General features: G+C 28.9%; 1 protein-coding gene across 1 annotated transcript in view; it reads right to left on the bottom strand.

Annotated features, from left to right (window-relative positions):
• Positions 1-11,383: 11,383 nt before the first annotated feature.
• The window catches only part of LOC129974936 (acetylcholine receptor subunit alpha-like 1), a 177,991-nt gene continuing 171,789 nt past the window's right edge, over positions 11,384-17,585 (bottom strand). The window contains exon 9 of the mRNA XM_056087738.1: positions 11,384-12,183. Within this exon, the coding sequence (XP_055943713.1) occupies positions 11,989-12,183 (195 nt within the window). The 3' untranslated portion in view covers positions 11,384-11,988. The remainder of the gene's footprint in view (positions 12,184-17,585) is intronic.

Below are 17,585 nucleotides of genomic sequence, written 5' to 3' on the forward strand. Positions count from 1 at the left end.
ATAAAAAATGTTGCTATTTTTTTAATCGAGTTATTATGCTACTTCTTCTAGTTCCTGCATCTCATCTTATAACAAGCATCACATTTGTATATAATGCTTTTTATGAAATGTCGTACAGTGCTGACTTTTGCTTGGCTTCTTCGCTTTCATAGATTTTTATTTGCTGTTCATTGTATTAAAAAACTACGTAAACAACCTTCAGTCTATTTTTTTAAACCAGTTTAATTTCTTTGTTCTCGTCTTTGGTCATGCTCATTTCAACGCTCCATATTATTTAGCAAAAAGAATCCATTCTTGGCAAAAATTAATGAAATATTGGAAATAAAATTCAATACCTTATCTGTCTAAATTATTTTCAAGTCACTAGAAATATTCACTGAACACTATTTAGAGGCATGGCAACGTTTACCAAACACCTGAATAGAAACTGATCTTATTTTATTAGCCTAGAAATAACATCAAACATTTTTACCCTGTTAGCACAAGATATTATACAATTTCCTCTCGATGTTGTTAAATTATCTGAATGCCAAACAATATTGCAAAATATGGTAATAACATTATTGGGCATTTTAAAATGAGGTAATATCCAGAAGAATATTTGAAAGGTTCAGAATGGTTTTTGAATCATTCAAGAATTCTTTTTGGGTATTTATTAATCAGCAATAGTATTTAAAAGCAGACTAGAATGGCAAATTTATCGATTTAAATAATTAAATTCGGCATTTGGAAGTATTATCGTTGTTTCAAGTAATATAATTTAATTTTATTACTAAAAATTAAAATTTTATCGTCATTATTTTTTAAGTAGTTACCAAGTTCACAAATTTCAAAATTCTTCGCTATTATGGAAATCGTCCTATTCCTTTTTACTCATAGATGTTTCCTACCAAACACATTATAATTCAAGATGCATTACATAATACTTCTGTAAAATACTATGTATTTCCTATGTGCTATAGGAAAAAATATGACTGTTGAGTGTCTTTTTGAATGTAGGTTTTTTTTTAAATTAATACTGAGACAATATCAGTTAAAATGAAACGTGAGAAGAAACCTATCATGCTGTAAATTTATTTCTTTCATTCCCTTTTTTTAAATCTAGAATATCATTCCATGATATAGTAGCGACTTGTAAGGATACCGCATTCACTAGGAATAATGGTAAAATTCCTCGTAAATAATCTGATATTCATGGTTCCTACAGTATAATACTTTTAAACTTTCATTTGACAATTAAATTTAAGCAGAGATATTTGAATTGCCTTGGATTTATTCTGTTCTTTGTATATGTGAATTTTTCTAATGGGGTTGAATCAATTTTCACAACAGCATTAAAGCTTCTTTGTTTGTATTATGTAAATATAACTGCGTGTAGTTACTAAAATTTCTTTTTCTTACTCCTCAGCAAAAGTTATTATCAGTTCCAATATTAAATTGCTGCACCACAATTTCTATGAATCATGTGAATACGTCCAACAGATACTGCCATTATCTAACGTAAAACAATCAACATATCATTTGGTTCGAATTATGCTAGTAAAAATTATTAAAGAATAGGAAGTGAAACACTCTGCTCATCAAATTTAGTCCTCCATATATTTAATATATCCTTGCAATTTTTTTACGGATTTTAAAAAAAATGAAATAAAATAAAACCTGTGAATATTTTAATCATTAAAATATCTATACTATTCTTTTTTTATCGATTTTTCATAAAATTAACCTATTATAATTCATCATCACTTTTTTGAGAGTATAAGAATCCTAGAATTAGCTGTAAGCGAAATATTAAATGGAATGCTGAATTAAAAATATGTTGTCCCACCACTCAAATTTATTATTGTTTATTTTTAGTTTCTCAAAGCAACAACCAAAATAAGAAAATCCTGAACACGCTCACTTAAAAGATAATTCAGATATCTAAGAATAAAATATCGAATCTTCTAAAAATATCAAATTAAAACAATAAATACTTCATCAGTATCAAAATAAAATAAATAAATGTAAACAAAATCAAATAAAATTCTAATAAATCAAATTAACTAGGAAATGAAAAAAAAAATGAGAAATGGAAAAAAAACTTTCAAAATGAAATATATTATAACATGTATTCCTACTGAATATTTAATATTTAAAATTTTAATGTATTGTGAAGAATAGCTCTCACAAAGCGTTTAAAAAATTGCAACGACATTTTTTCATCTAACTTTCTTTTCTCAGAGAACCCACTGCAGATGTAGTCATTAATTCTAAACAAAACATTTTTTTTTTAAAAATGTATTAATTTTTAAATAAATAAAATTCTGAATTTTTTTTATTGTTGGGGTATAGCTAAAAGTAAATAATTTCAAAGCGAACTTTTACTTTCATTTTTTTTTTCATAAAATGTTAACATTAAAATGAAATGTAGTCCAGACATAGACGTTAGAAAGCTCTTATATTTTATTGAACAACAAATATTCACACATCTACAATGAGAGCAACAAGATATAGTCAAAGAGTTGCATTGGAAAGCAAAGTTACCATGTACAGACAAATATACCAATTGTAAAAGTGCACACAGAAAATTCAGGACAAAAAAAAATAACAAAATAAAAGTATTGTAGTAAAATGAAACTTTCATTTTGATCACTTTTGAATGAAAATTTTGTATTATATAGCACAACTTAACGTACTTTGATACCAAGAATCTCAATTAACTTAATTCAGTTCGATTGATACCATTTAACTGTTAAAATAAAGGAAAGTAAATGCTGAAACTATCGCATTTAATTCGTTAGTATTCAGTGTTTGTTGGAATTGAGTAGGTACAAAGCCACAAACGGAAATAGAATTTTTTTTACTTAGTTCTGAAGCTTCATTTGTATGCAGCATTGTTCAGCTTTATCATTGATTAGCTTTCAGCAGAATTTCAGAATGGTATCACTTTCTTTAAAAATAGAAATAGAAAAGAATAAAAGATTTTTTTTTAACTATCAAAGACGGCTTTAAAAAAAAAAGCTACTTTTGTTTTTTATTTGACCTTGATTCTATGTGCATTTTCACAAACGAGGCATGCCCATGAGACATTTCCTGTATGTACAAAATCATAAAAAGTTTATATTGAATTGAAAAACAAACTACTAAACAAGAAGCAGAAATATTAAAGTGATTATACATCAAGACATAGGTTAAAAATCACAATAATGGGACACCACAGTAGTCATAACGCTTTCGGTAATCTAAATATACATTTCTTCACAGTTGATATAAATCATTATGGTTTCCAGTATTTTATTGAGCAGTATTATTTTGAGAGTTATTGTTAATATTGAGTTAAATAGAGGAGTAATGGTGTTATTAAAGATAATACGGATATTAATAAATAATTATCATCATTTGTTACATTTCTGTTGATATCAATAAAACATTTTGTATGTATTTTAAAGTTGCCTTCTAATATTAATAATTTTGTTAAGAAAAACTGGAAATAAATATTTGAATTTTCGTTGAGATTTTTTTAAGCAAGATACGTTTTTCGATCAATTGAAAATTTTGTATTATCAGAAATTGACAATTATGATAATATAATTTATCAAATATTTCTTTTATAAAAAGGGAGAAGCGACTTTAAATTTATCTCAAAAAATTGGATAAATTCGAATTACATCCATGTTGTTCAGTAGTACTTAATTTCTCAGTAAACATCAAACCTTAATTATCTGAAATGTTTGTTGATATTGTAATTTTTCAAGAATCGCGAAGTTAGCTAACTGATTGCTTCGAAGTTTGTTTGAAAATAGTGGTTTGACTGATTTTTTTTTCTACAGATTTATTCATATGTGTAGATTTAATCAATGCCCAAATTGATATATCCGGCCATTTTTATGTATTTTAACGCCAACTAATTTATTAAAATCGGACGCCATTGTCTAAAAATATTTGTTGTTACGTCAGATCCTGTAATAAAAAAACTGCTTCTAAGCCTGTGTGTATTTTAAAATAAGCTTCTTTATATATTTTAAATAGATATGTCAATATTTATGGATTCGATTAAAGTTCAGTGCAATAAATTCCAGTGTTTTCATATTTTTGATTGTAACTTATTCACAGAGTTCGAAGGTATCAATCTGTAATGGCTGTTATATCAAATGCTGTAAAAATTATTAACTTACCCATTAACGACCTGCGTTCTATTTACACGAAAAGTACATATTACTTGCTTCGTTAAACAGAGCCACTGCTTCTTTTTTGTTTTGATAAACAAGTCAATATGTATTTCCAAATAGCCAAACGATTTTTAACTGGCATATTCCAACATTTAATTAGTTTTAGATTGTATATTAATAAGTAAAAGTGCTGTCATTATGATTTTTTTCATTTCATTTATATTCGTGATAATGTAAGAAATGTGAAAGTAATAGCTATTTTTTGATAATTTATGATATTATTTTTTGATAATTTATGACAGTTTAGAAAATCGTTTGGTATATATATCAACATGAAAATTAAAAGAAAATTAGTTTGATACAATTTTTTATGACTTAAAAAATATTTATCAGGATTTAATTTTATTTCTCAATTATATTAACTATATTTTTGATAAATATTTAAAGGAAATTTATTGAAATATAAGCTTGAAAACAAGGAATTGAAATGAAACTTTAAAGCTTCTGTCCATCTTTGTATGTTTAATCAATGTCCTGAGTGCACCTGAAAGCTTCCATGTGTGAAAAACACCTTTAAACAATTTCGTGTGAAATAAGCTTGGATTGGAGTTGATTCATCGTTATAAAATATTGAGGAACTTCGTTACTTTCTATTATTTATTATAGCACAGAAAATTAGCGTTATATTGAGCAGTGCAGGATTGTCGATTATTAGTAATAATTTGAAGTATATTTTGTATAAATCTCAGGGCATGCAAGATAAATCTACATAGCTCGCTTTTAAAAAAGAAAAAAAGATCCGGAAAAGTGAAAAATCCTGAATAAAGTGTCTGTAATTATAAAGTTCTATTCGCATTTCTTTTATTTCATCCGGCCATGTTTTTCAAAAGAACTGTAAAATTCACAAAATTATTAGCGTCTCACCATTTTGTAAAATATTTCGAACCACATTTACTTCCTAATCTACCAAGAAACATTTCATTTTAAAACATCGGTATATAGTTATCTTACATCTAGTGCAATTTGTTTTTCCGCGACATATTAACATGATTTTGTTTTCGCGTACATTTCGAACCGCGCTCTAACCGCGATTCATGGAATGTTTCAGAATTTTTTACACTTACACAGCTGATCAAATTTACAGTCATACGATGCATTTACAGCAATGACTAACTAGAGATATTTAGTATATTTTGATGATGTATCAACTACTGATCGTGATCTATAAGTTCAAAATATTGAACATTACCTTTAAGATTCCGATTATTTTCATTTTGAGAATAGTTATTACAATATTTGGTAAATTAAATTTTGCTTACATTTACCCGATTTAATACCTTTTCTTATTAAATCTATAGATTTTTAATAGATTGTATGTATTGAATGTTGCTTTAAATAGTGAAACATCAATACTCTTTTTTTCATATTAAGAAAATCGTAATAATTTATAGATTAATTTTGAAAGATATAAATTTTCAATATCGTGGAATTACTAGCAACACAAAAGTGTATTTTAAAAGATGCTTTAAGAAAAAACAAATTGAATCTTCTCGTAGAAATAATTTTAGAAAATTATTCAGAATATAGAGCGTTATAAGTTCCAAAAAATTTCAATAAACAGCTGAATATTTTTTATAAAAAAGCAGTAAACCCTTTATATATATATATTTTAAAGAATTTTGTTAATTTATATTTCAGCATGAAACAAGTTTCCATAAAATGGTTTCATTTTTTTGATATCTAATCGAATGGTTCCCAACATAAGAAACAATATGGCCATCTAAAATATTTTATAAAATAAACATCACTGAATATGAAAGCCCGAATGCTCTATAAATTTGCATGGCTTTCTCAATTTTTTTCAGTTATTACCTGTCTTTTCTTTTTTAAACCTAAATATACATTTTATTTCATTTTACCCCCCTTCACACTTGATTTTAAACCCAAATATATATTTTATTTCGTTTTATCCACTTTCTCACTTAATTTTAAACATAAATATGCATTTAATTTCATTTTCAATACCAAAATAAAATGGTCAATGTTAATTGACAAAGCCAATCCAAGAAACAAATAAAATTTCAATAATATAAACAGATTATTATTTTTGTCCTTTCCTGTTTATTCCTTTGCATGTCAGAAATAAAAATGTCCTTCCATTATTGATGTATTTCACTGGTATGGATATACCTTTGGCACCTAAAACTCTCTTATAAGGCTTCATGATTTCTGTAGTTATCAAAACACATTGCTATTTTAAGAAATTCATTGGATTTTTAAGATTTCTTTCTGTTGAATATGGCATATACAAAATAAATTTTGATTACATGGCTCATTTTCAGTAGTTTCGAAAAATTTAAACGAGTAAAAGATCTTATATTTCCATAATATTTTCATTCTTCAAACATAGAATCATCTTGAAATTATTGCCAATACGCTGTATCACCGATGTCAACTATCATCTTCAGCTATAAAATACATATGAGATAATAAATTGTAGGGAACCACTTTTAGAAATAGGTACAAAAAAAAAAGCTTTACTGAATCCAATGCCATATTGGTTTTTAATAGTTTTTAGTTGTTTTTACAGGAGAACTAAAAAAGAACTTAGCATAATTTGATTTCGGAATTCCTTTTTAAGAAAAGCTACCATAGACGCAAAATTTTAAGGCAAGGAATTCCTCATCAGTATTAGCTTTTCTTAATTTCACTGATCAGTTGTTGATGTATCATAGTAAAAATTTCCTCCTATAGAGGACTCAGCATTTTTCAGAACTATTTACTTCGATTACGGATGCTTAAAATTGGAAGACAAAGCTGAAGTACGCCTAATATGTTAATAACAAAAATTTTAAATTTAAAAAAATGATAAGACTCTCGGTTTACATTTATATTCTCCAAAGCTTGCTGCTACTAAAGACAGCCTAATACCAAATTTCTTTTCTTTGAGAACTGTTCTTAAAGAATTATTTATGTTTTTTTTTTTAAATTAAAGTAACCTCATTTCTTTTCTGTTCTTAGAATTAAGATATTCCTCAACCTGTGCGATTTCGAGCCTTCAAAAGGGCATCACTTACTTCGGCAAAAAGAGATGACTAAACTTAAGTAAAAATGTCACGACTAGAAAGCTACGTAGGGAAACATTGAGAGTTCAAAGTTCAAAACGAACATCTTTAACAGGGAAACATTCACAAACACAGACGATAATTACAAACACGTCGGAAAGCTGCCATTTTCACTGATTTTCATCAGCCGGAAATTCTTCAGCAGAACGCCATTCCAATTAGAATAGAAACATTTGTGTTTGAACACGATAACACTAGTGTTCGAAAAAGGAGAAAAGCGAATTATTTTAAAAACAGTGCTTTATTCTCAAAGATAGCTTTATTCGGTAGTTACTAGTTGATTAAAGAGTATAAATATTAAAGTAGGATTATAAAGTATTAAATATACATGATTGCCAGTTCTGTTTACGGAGTTCGGTTTCGGCATTTTATCTATTAACCAGACAAGAAAGCGTTAATATTGCTATTTTGTTTTGTTTTTGAAGTATACACCAGCTTAAATCTAGATCTCTTTCAATCAAACATGTGAAATATCCTAAATATACGAAAAATGTAATACATGAAATAAGTATTAGGTTAAAAATTGCATATTAATATTTAATATTAAGAGGTTGTTAGAGAGAATATTATTCTGTCAGGAAGCAAAAGAACAATTTAATTAAAAATTATATTAAGTATTTTGTAGTAATAATTAGAGAGAGTTTGATTATTAAAAATTTTTCTATTAAAAAAAATGGATATTTTTATTATAAGTAGCTACTTCAGTTTCTTTGAAAAGTTTTTTTGAATCTTTTAGGGTGAAATTTTGAAATATGTGCAACAATTTCTTATAAAAACTACTTCTTCCGAAATTCGAGTAAAAAATTTAGCATTACTAGTTCCATGACCAAATTATTTATCACATATCATGGCGATCAAAATGATACAATCTTAAAAATTCTTTCAAAAATTTCTATGCCACTATTTTGGGTTTGGAATGGCGTTCAGCAAGAACATTGATTATCGGTATAATATATTGTATATATATATACATATACATATATTGATAACATATATATTCATTAGTATGTAAACAGTTAGATGTTGAACAAAGATGTTGACTTTGATCTCTTCAACTAGTGCACCATAACGAGTGATAAGACGATGGACTTTCCTCCTAAGCTATGCTGCTAGCTAGTTTGTTTTGTGCTTTAGTTGTTTTGTCAGATTAGAAAAACAGCATTCAATTACTTTGTATTTATACATACCTGCTTCAATTCATATTATCATAAACTTGACTGTAAGAGGCAATTTGAAATTGTGATTATATCGTCGGAAAAGATTTAGTATAATAATATATACTTATGAGATTCACATGAATTTAGTGAATAATAATATTTAGTTATATGATTCACATGAATTTAACAATAAGATTTACATGTATCTTTTCAATATATTTGTCAAATATTTACAAAAATAAAAGAATAATAACTCATTTTTGCAAATTTGTTTACGGTGAACATAGTTAAACTTATTAATTAAAAATAATACTAATTATTTCAAATTCCTATACGGTCATCAGTAGATCTGAGCTTTTATTTTCAAGTGAATTTCATGGGAAAATCAATAATTTAAATCGTTTTCTCTTTTAACGTTGATTTTAAAACATTTTTTTTCCATCAAACGATTTTCATTAAAAAGTCAACAAATATATATTATTTAATAAATCAAAATTTTTAATAGTTTATGCAAGAAAAAAAATTTGTAATTCATATTTTTTTTATAAATATCTGTTCAAATTGCTATATCTCATTGAAAAAATTGAAATTGTTTTTAGATGACAATTTGACATGTTTTCGATAAATTTCCCAGTTGAATGCTGTTTTTTCAAATCCTTTCTTTAAATACAAAGCTCGCGTCATTCTACTCGTATTCTTCCAAATTTCCGCATTTCGTTCAAATGAACAAGAACTGTTCTTCCAAGAACAGACATTGCACATAACAACTGCGACTGCAATTCGAGACATGCGCGGATAGCTGCGCTAAAAGGACGATATGCTCAAAAGAGCGGGGCACAGTTAACACTAAGGAATGAGTTGCAACAAATACAAGTTTTGCTGTGCTCCGCAGTATAGTAAAACGAAAGCTATATTCTGTAGTCTTCAACTACAGGACCTAGAATACATAGTCAGAGCTCAGGGTGATTTGTCAACGGGACGACGACCTAGGAGCATATTGAGGTAGGAAGAAGTTACATTGTAAAGTGTTACTACCTAGAAATACACAATCTTTAATACATTTTTTGACGTGCTTACAAAAGCTGTGACATCATCAGGTAATTGCTCCTGCATGAAAGAGAAAAATTGAATATAAAATTATAGATTTATCTTCAGAGGACTCCATAGAAATATTAAATTTCGAATTATCATGTAATAGTTTCATTCAAAATGAAACCCTGATAGAGTGTTCCATTTCTGGTAGTATAAATGGTTAAAAATTTATTATATTTGAATGAACCAACAACATTTTACAATAAATGCTTTCAACATCAAAGCAATTTTAATGTTAAAATGATTTACCTATTCATTTGGTTGTGACATAAATAAAGTCAATGTGAAAAAATGGTAAATTCAGTTTAATTTCCACATTTGAAATTGTAATTAATTAACAACTTTTTTTTTCAAAAAAAAGTACTATTTTTTTACTTGAAGTACATATTTCTATGAGAAAAGAATTCAATAATAATCTAATAAGTTTTTTTATTCTGGAATCATGGTAAAAATAATTTCTAGAATTAACAGTTTTTTGAATGGAAAAAAAAATTAAAAAAATTAAAAGTTTTAATTTTCATATTAGCTGGTTTTAACAATATTGAATTTAATTTTTATTTTTAAGTTTTAATTTAATTTAAAAATGATAAATTGTTTTAGTCTATGAAAAAGATAATTAGTATTTAATAGAACATAAAATAAAAAAATAGTCAAAATATAATGGATTTTAAATTTAGTTTCAGATAATGAAAGCTGTTATTTTTATAAAAAAAATAAACAGGCGTAGAATTGAAAAATTAAGGAAAAATAACGAGCAAACGATTATTTGAGAGAACCGATGAAACCGCCGATTTTTTTTCTCTTTTTCTTCATCGATTATAGCAATTATCGAAATTTAATGATTAAAATCTTTTCGAAAGATTCGAGATAAATACATGCTTGAAGTAAATCAAATAAAATAAAAAATAAAATTCTGAGGAAGAATTTTTAGAAAATTACCAGCTAAATGCAATACCGTTTTCTTTTTTCTCCCCACAATAAAAATGCGAAAGGGAATGAAGCGAAGCAACGAAACTTTGAAATTTGAGAACAGTGTTCTTCAATTCAATTTTACTTTTTTTTTCTTTTATCGAATTAAGAACTCAAACGAAGCAGAAAGTAATTAAGAATGGAATGAAACAATCTTAAAAGGAGAAGGGGGAATTAGTCACTCATAGAAACGAATACAACCCTGTAATCGTTTTAATTACGTGTGGCAGGAAAACTTTATTCTTTCTGTTTGGGGGAAAAAAGAAAGAATACCGAACTTCAAACGATTATAACTCTTTCAGAAATCAGAGAAATGGAAAGACAGACTTAATTGAAAATCAATGTCAATCTTTTCTTTTCTTAAATAATGAAGGCAATATACAAAGTGACTTAAGAATTAAAAGTATTTATTTAAATTTTTATATAACCAGGGAAGTATTGAGAGAATATTCCTTTGGATTTAATTTATTATTTTATTATATTTGAATAAAGGATTTTAAGTTTAGCAGAATAATTTTTTTTGTATATTAGATTGATATTACATTTTAAGTTTATGGTAATTAATTAAAATTAAAATACATTTATGCTATTGTTTATCCATACATTTCGGTATTCTTTTTTGTAAAATTTATTGAAATTGTTATTATCGTTTACGTTTAATGAATATTAAGTTGCGATATTTTTTCTTTTGTTTTTAAACATAGATAAGTATTACATTTTAGGTTAAACTAAAACTTTTCACATTTTCAAAATGTTTTACTTGCTCTTTGCATTTATTTTTTAAAAATATATTTGTAGGTAATTGCATTTCAAATAATGCATTTGCTTAAAATAAAGCATAAAAAATGAATAAGGAAAACCCCTTACATTATGGTTTAAATAAAACTACTTAATAAACAAAAATAAATTGTTGAAAAAGAACAAATTATAGTAATAAGTTTCGGAATTCAATAAATAAGTTGAAATAAAACTAAAACAAGATAGCAGCTAATTCATCGAAACCGAAACAGTTAACTACAGCCAAAATGAATGTATTACTTTGATTTCGATTTTACCTTTTTTGAAAAAGTGCATATTTATTATTTCATTACCTAAAAATTATCAACACTTAATAGCCTCGCTTACATTTGAACAAGAACAGATGCATTATTATATCATGACGTTAGGAGCAAACGATAGCAAATTTCAAGAGTGTCATTCACATGACCTTGAAGACACCACGGGATCCTCATCTAACAAATGCCAATGCTATCTGAATACAATACTGGATTTATCGGTGAATTTTAAGATATGTAATAAATATTTGAAAATACAGTTTATTAAATGAATAATTTTTAATTTCGTTCGCTTGGAGATATGTAATAAATTAGCTTTAAGATGCAAAAACAAATTATAATATTTCTATGAGTCCTCCGAAGAAGAAAATATATCGAGATCTTGGAAAGCCATTGAGGTTGGGGGAGGGGCAAACTATAGGCAAAACAAAGAGTTTCTTCATTCGAAGAGGGTGTCAGGCATGTCCTGTCCGAGGGCCACCTTGGACAGTGTGACATCGATGGGCTTTTTGGGGTCGTAGAGAGAAGGAGCTTGCAGGAAGATACCTAAAGTGCCGACGATGCAGGCGAATGTGAAGATGTAGAGAAAGAGTCGGTCGATGACCATCGCTACGTACTTCCAATCCTCCTTGATCTGAAAAGACAATGAAAAGAATAAATAGTAAGGAATTGTCTTTTGATAATAAATAGTTGTAAAATAAATAGTAAACGGATGTCTTTTGATAGTAAATAGTTGTAAAATAAATCGTAAGGAAATGTCTTTTGGTGATTTATATGTCTTTTGTTGGGGATGTAATGATTCAGCTTCTTCCATGCTTGACCATGGTGACGTTCCTTTTTCCCACGCTCGATAATTAGCATCCAGACAGCAGTATCAGCAATGGCGACGCCCTACCGCAGTGTAAGTGCTTCCAGAAGTACCAGGTGGTCGACCCCTTTAAAGTAAGGACATCTGGGCAATTAGTGTGAGTCCAGATAAGGGACCACACCTGCAGAAAACGGGTATTTGAAACAGATGTAAACCTGTATTCTTTACATTGTGGAGGGTGGCTCTCCAACGGATTCCCACTGTAGACCAGTGAAGTTGTTGCTGAACGATTATTGGATAACCGGGAAAATGGTCCGATGTGAATGAGGGTGGGGACAGAATAAAAGTGCGAGGAAGTTGGCAGAGAGGAGAATCGTGGAGACGGAGGAAGACAATGGTGAGAGCGGAGTGTCCGACGAGAATTCCACCCGAGAAGATTTGGTGGATCCCTGGAGCTACGCCTGTTTTGGCTAGAACGCTAAGAGTCGGTTAGCTGTTTTCTTGGGAGGTTTCTCCGAAAGCATTCGAGGAACTATCCTTGTTGTGTCGAATAGAATTCTAATAACTCATTTAACTTAGAACCTTGATGATGCACTGTAATTTTGTGTCAATAAAGCTGTAAATAAAGAATTTGATTATAACGCTACCCTTTATTGGATCAGACTGGATCGAGACTTTACAGGGGGATTATGAACAGAAAAGAGTTCGAAATTAGGATAATTAGTTAAACTCATAATATTGCTAGGAATCTGTAATACCATTTACCTGCCAAGTTAATTTTATGTTTGGAAAAAGAGAGTTACCGAGATTCTTATTGGCTGCTGAATGGATTAGTTGGTGATCCTCCTCAATCTTGGCAATAAGCATTGAGACCTGGCTAAGAATTTGGAACGAAGTGAAGGTTTTGGAAAATGTAAGAATTATGGCACTATTTTTATTAGGAACTAAGATCTGGAGAGTCTTGACATATGTAGCATCATTCCTTATCAGAAAGACTGTGAAAGGCTTGAATGACTGATTCTCTCTTTGAAGTTGGTGATTGTATTGTTTATTTAATTAGCGATTTGTTGTGTGCACCTTAGTTGTGATTTTGGGTTTAACGCTTCATATTTTTGTTGAATAAAGCGTAGTTTCCATTATCCAATTAGTTGTACTAAATTCATCCGACTATTTTCTTAATACCAATCTTTGTAAAACGCATCAAAATAAGGCAAGGATTTAACTGGATTAGTGCAAGTAACACGGCAACAATTTTTTAAGCATTATCACCCATGTAATTTGTATACGTTGTGGTGATCTTGCACTGTAATATGAAGCTACGCTTTTTTTCTTCTTCCGTGATTTGCGTTGGAGATGTAAAACTGAAGAAAGTTACGCACTTGTCACGTGTCAGATGATCCTAAATGGACTGAACTGACACTTATGAAAATATATTGCTAAAGAAACGGCATTTTCGAATATCTAAAGACAACTAAGGAACTGGGTGTATTTTTTTTTATTTTTAGCAACGCAGTTTTATTAATAAGAGCAAAAGTAACAGAGTTGAACTAGTATATGAAATGAGTACGGATAAGAGATTGTTTTGTAGGTAAGCAGAAAGTTGGAGATGTTGTTTATTGTGAATGGAACGAAAAAAGAAATTGTTTTTAAGTTTATAGAATGTAAAGTATGTTATAAATTCCAGCAAAAATAATTTTCGACAATTACTATATAATAAAATAGTATTGCTGTTGCTTATGGCACTTGTCAGAGACAAGCCCGCTGACAAGTCAGCGATTTTAAGCCGAGTTTTAGCGTCTCTTGTTTCAGTAGTGCCATCTAGTGCCAAAAGTACGTCTTAGCTACGCACGCGTCACAACCCTTTCACGGGGCGGACTTCATTCATACGTTTCATTCACTTATCCACAGATCGTAATTAAGACCTGAAGCAGAAAACTATCACCTCTGCTCCATTACCCCTAGTGGTATTGTCTCGATTTGGAGAACTTTGTGGCTACGACAGATTTATAAGTGCACCATCCACCATGCACACAGAGAGTTTTCGGCCGACTCACAACCCAAGGGATGCGAATCCAACGCTCTACCAACTAGACTATCCATTATCTTAAAATAATGGTTTCTATATAAGTATTGAAAATAATATAATACTTATAAACAAAGTTCAGAAAGCACGAAGAACAGAACTGAGTCAATGGTGTTCTTGTAGAGAACCAATGGAAGTTGTCTCCCCAAAATTTTCTCGCATATTCTCTAACAAAAGTGAATGTGTGTTTTGGAAGCGTTTTTTCCCCAACCGATTGAAATCAATATTTGACATAGAACTACAATTGCAATCATGACACTGCATACCAAATCTGATATATTTAAATTATTGTGTTTTTGAGTTATCGTATTTACATACCTGTACAGACTGACAGACGTTCAACCCTTTGTTGTATTTGGCTAGACAACAATTTGTATTGGCTAGATTGTATTTGGCTAGATTTAATATCTACAGTATAGATATTAAATCTGTATACTAAATTTACCATAATTCTTTGTACCATACAATCTCTATTCTCTGTTTTTTAAACTTATATTCGAAATAAAAAGACTTCCTCTGAGTATATTTTGCTTAAAATTTGATAGAAATCTATAAATTTGGCTATAAATACCGTGTGTCAAGTTTTACTCCTCCAGCTCAAAGCTTTTTTGAGTTACTTTTCCACAGACAGACAGACATTTTCCAAAAATATGTTTATGAAGTCCAGGGAGGTCCAAAATGCGGAGATTCATCAAAATATCGAATTCGAATTTTTTTGACAATTACCATACTTTCTTTATAATTCATATACGACAAAGTAAAAAAAAAAGCAAAACTTATTTGTATGATTAATTTAACAATAATTTTACCTTTTATATTGGTTCATTTACAATTGATGAAAGGTTTAATCCGCATGATTAAAAATTATTTTTTAATACAATTAGGGAAAGGTTTTTTCAAGTGCGGTTCAATTCATCCTAATATACTATATTATATAAATATTGTAAAATTGAGTTCTATGGATCCGAAAGTTATTGCGCAAGTATGTGTATTTAGAATTATTATTCACCGATAGAAATAAATCCCTTGAAAATATTCATACGTCGCAACATTGAAACCTCAGCAACAAATGCTCATACATTTTAAAAAAACGCGCTCAAAAATCTTTTCTTAAAAAAAAAAAAAAAAAAAAAAAAAAAAAAAATGCGGGATCAGAAAATCGAATTTCCATTCCTATATTTCCTTCTATATCAGAAAGAGAGAATTTATGCATGTCATATCACTTACGGCAAAAGAAATCCAGAATCAAGCAGAATAACCACTGATTTTTATTCTCTTCCTTGGAAAAAAGGTTTTATAATCCCTTTCCAAACCCAATGCTCGACAGAAAAAAGAAAGGAAGCGAAAAAGTGGCATTTCGAAAAACGGGCCATCCACTTTCGAGAAAGAAGGAACCTACTCTTACATTGAGTGATGCGATTTTCACACGAGATTTCTCGAGTGCCCTCTGGCGGCGGTAACAGACACCATCATCTCCCTTGAGGGGATGCAAATTTCATTCCGTCTCCCATAAAATCCGCCCCATTTCCCTGGCAATTGAATGATTGCGGCTTAGGAAGGCAGTTAAAATATAAAATATCATCCATTTGGTGAAGGACACGAATTTCGATCTATTCTTACAGCTGGGAAAGGCTTAAAACTGAAGACTTTTAAAAGCGTCAATTAAGGAAAAAGTAAAATCAGTAGACTTGCAGAATTGGAATTGCCTCTTCAGAAGAGAGATTTATTGCTGTGGGAGGATATTGTTTGGGGAAACTGGAGTTGCATAAATTTATTCACTTTCTTTATATGATAGTTTTCAACAATGAGTGTGTTTTTAGGTCAACAGCTTGAAGGGAAAGAATAAATCATGAGCCGATGTTCGAAAACTATCACTCACTTGGAATACTAAATACAACAGGCAAAGAATAATCAATGTGTTAGTTATTTAAAAACTTTTTTTGTATAAGAAAGATTTGAAGAGAAAATATTTAAACAATGATGAAGTCCGAACTCGAGATTTTGATGAACTCATAAGATTACGTTTGTCGCTTTGTGAAGAATGCAATTAAAACAGGACGAAATAGAAAATCTGTTGCCATTGCACATTCTCTAATTGGATTTAAAAATTATACTTTGGAGGTATAATCATATTTTGGGGAAATATGGTTATACCAAATCATATTTTATCAAAATCACATTATTATATCTTACAAATTATTATTAAATGATCAAATTTTGAATATCATCATCCTTTGAGATTACAAATAATTAAAAAATCACATTTTGAAGAGAAGTTACGCATGTGCATACGAATACAATTTATACTAATAATAAAGATGAGCATGTGTGTTTTTTGTATTCATATTAGCGCTATACAGGTAAACTGTTTGATCTAAATCTAACAACGTTGGCACATATATATACTTTAGAAACTCAAAATATTCCTAGAAGGATTTTTTTAATCAGAATTTTAATTAAATAAAAATTATGCGAAATTTTGGTAAAATTAGGAAAAATTGATTTCCTATAACTTTAGAAACGTTTCAGCACAAAAATGATTTTTATACCATTTCAAAACTCAAAATACTATCTTTTCAATGATACCATTGTTTCTGCTGTATAATTTTTATTTTTACTTTTAATTAATTAAAAAAAAATTAAGCCTTTTTACAATAAGATCTTTCATTTTTGAAGTGAAAATATCAAATCGTTTTCATTTTCATTATAAATATTTCATATTAGTATTTTTGCCATTGTTGACGATCAACAAGTAAAAACTCATGTTGAGTAAATTTCAGTATAAGGCATGCGTTTAATTAAATTTTTGAAATTTTTCTGTTCTTTCAATTGTTTATTAAACAATATCTTGAAAGTATACTAATACTACTGCTCTTTCCTGTGATATAAGTATATGTAAATATAATTTTGCAGATGCATGGCCGAAAAGAAGAAACTTTTGAAATTTTAACTTCAATTTATTTCATCCGGGAGATATAATTTGTGCAAGGAAAAGTGGTGATTAAAAGACTGTTTACATTGCGATACAACAGAAAAGTGCCAAAATTTTTCACTTGAGTGGTATTATTACAAGATTCCGATAAGGAGCGTGCTGACAAGTTTTAGGAAAGCGAATTTTAGGTATCTTTGAAAAAGTTACGCTGGA

The sequence above is a fragment of the Argiope bruennichi genome, chromosome 7, assembly GCF_947563725.1.
Source record: "Argiope bruennichi chromosome 7, qqArgBrue1.1, whole genome shotgun sequence".
In the NCBI taxonomy this organism is placed as follows: domain Eukaryota; kingdom Metazoa; phylum Arthropoda; class Arachnida; order Araneae; family Araneidae; genus Argiope; species Argiope bruennichi.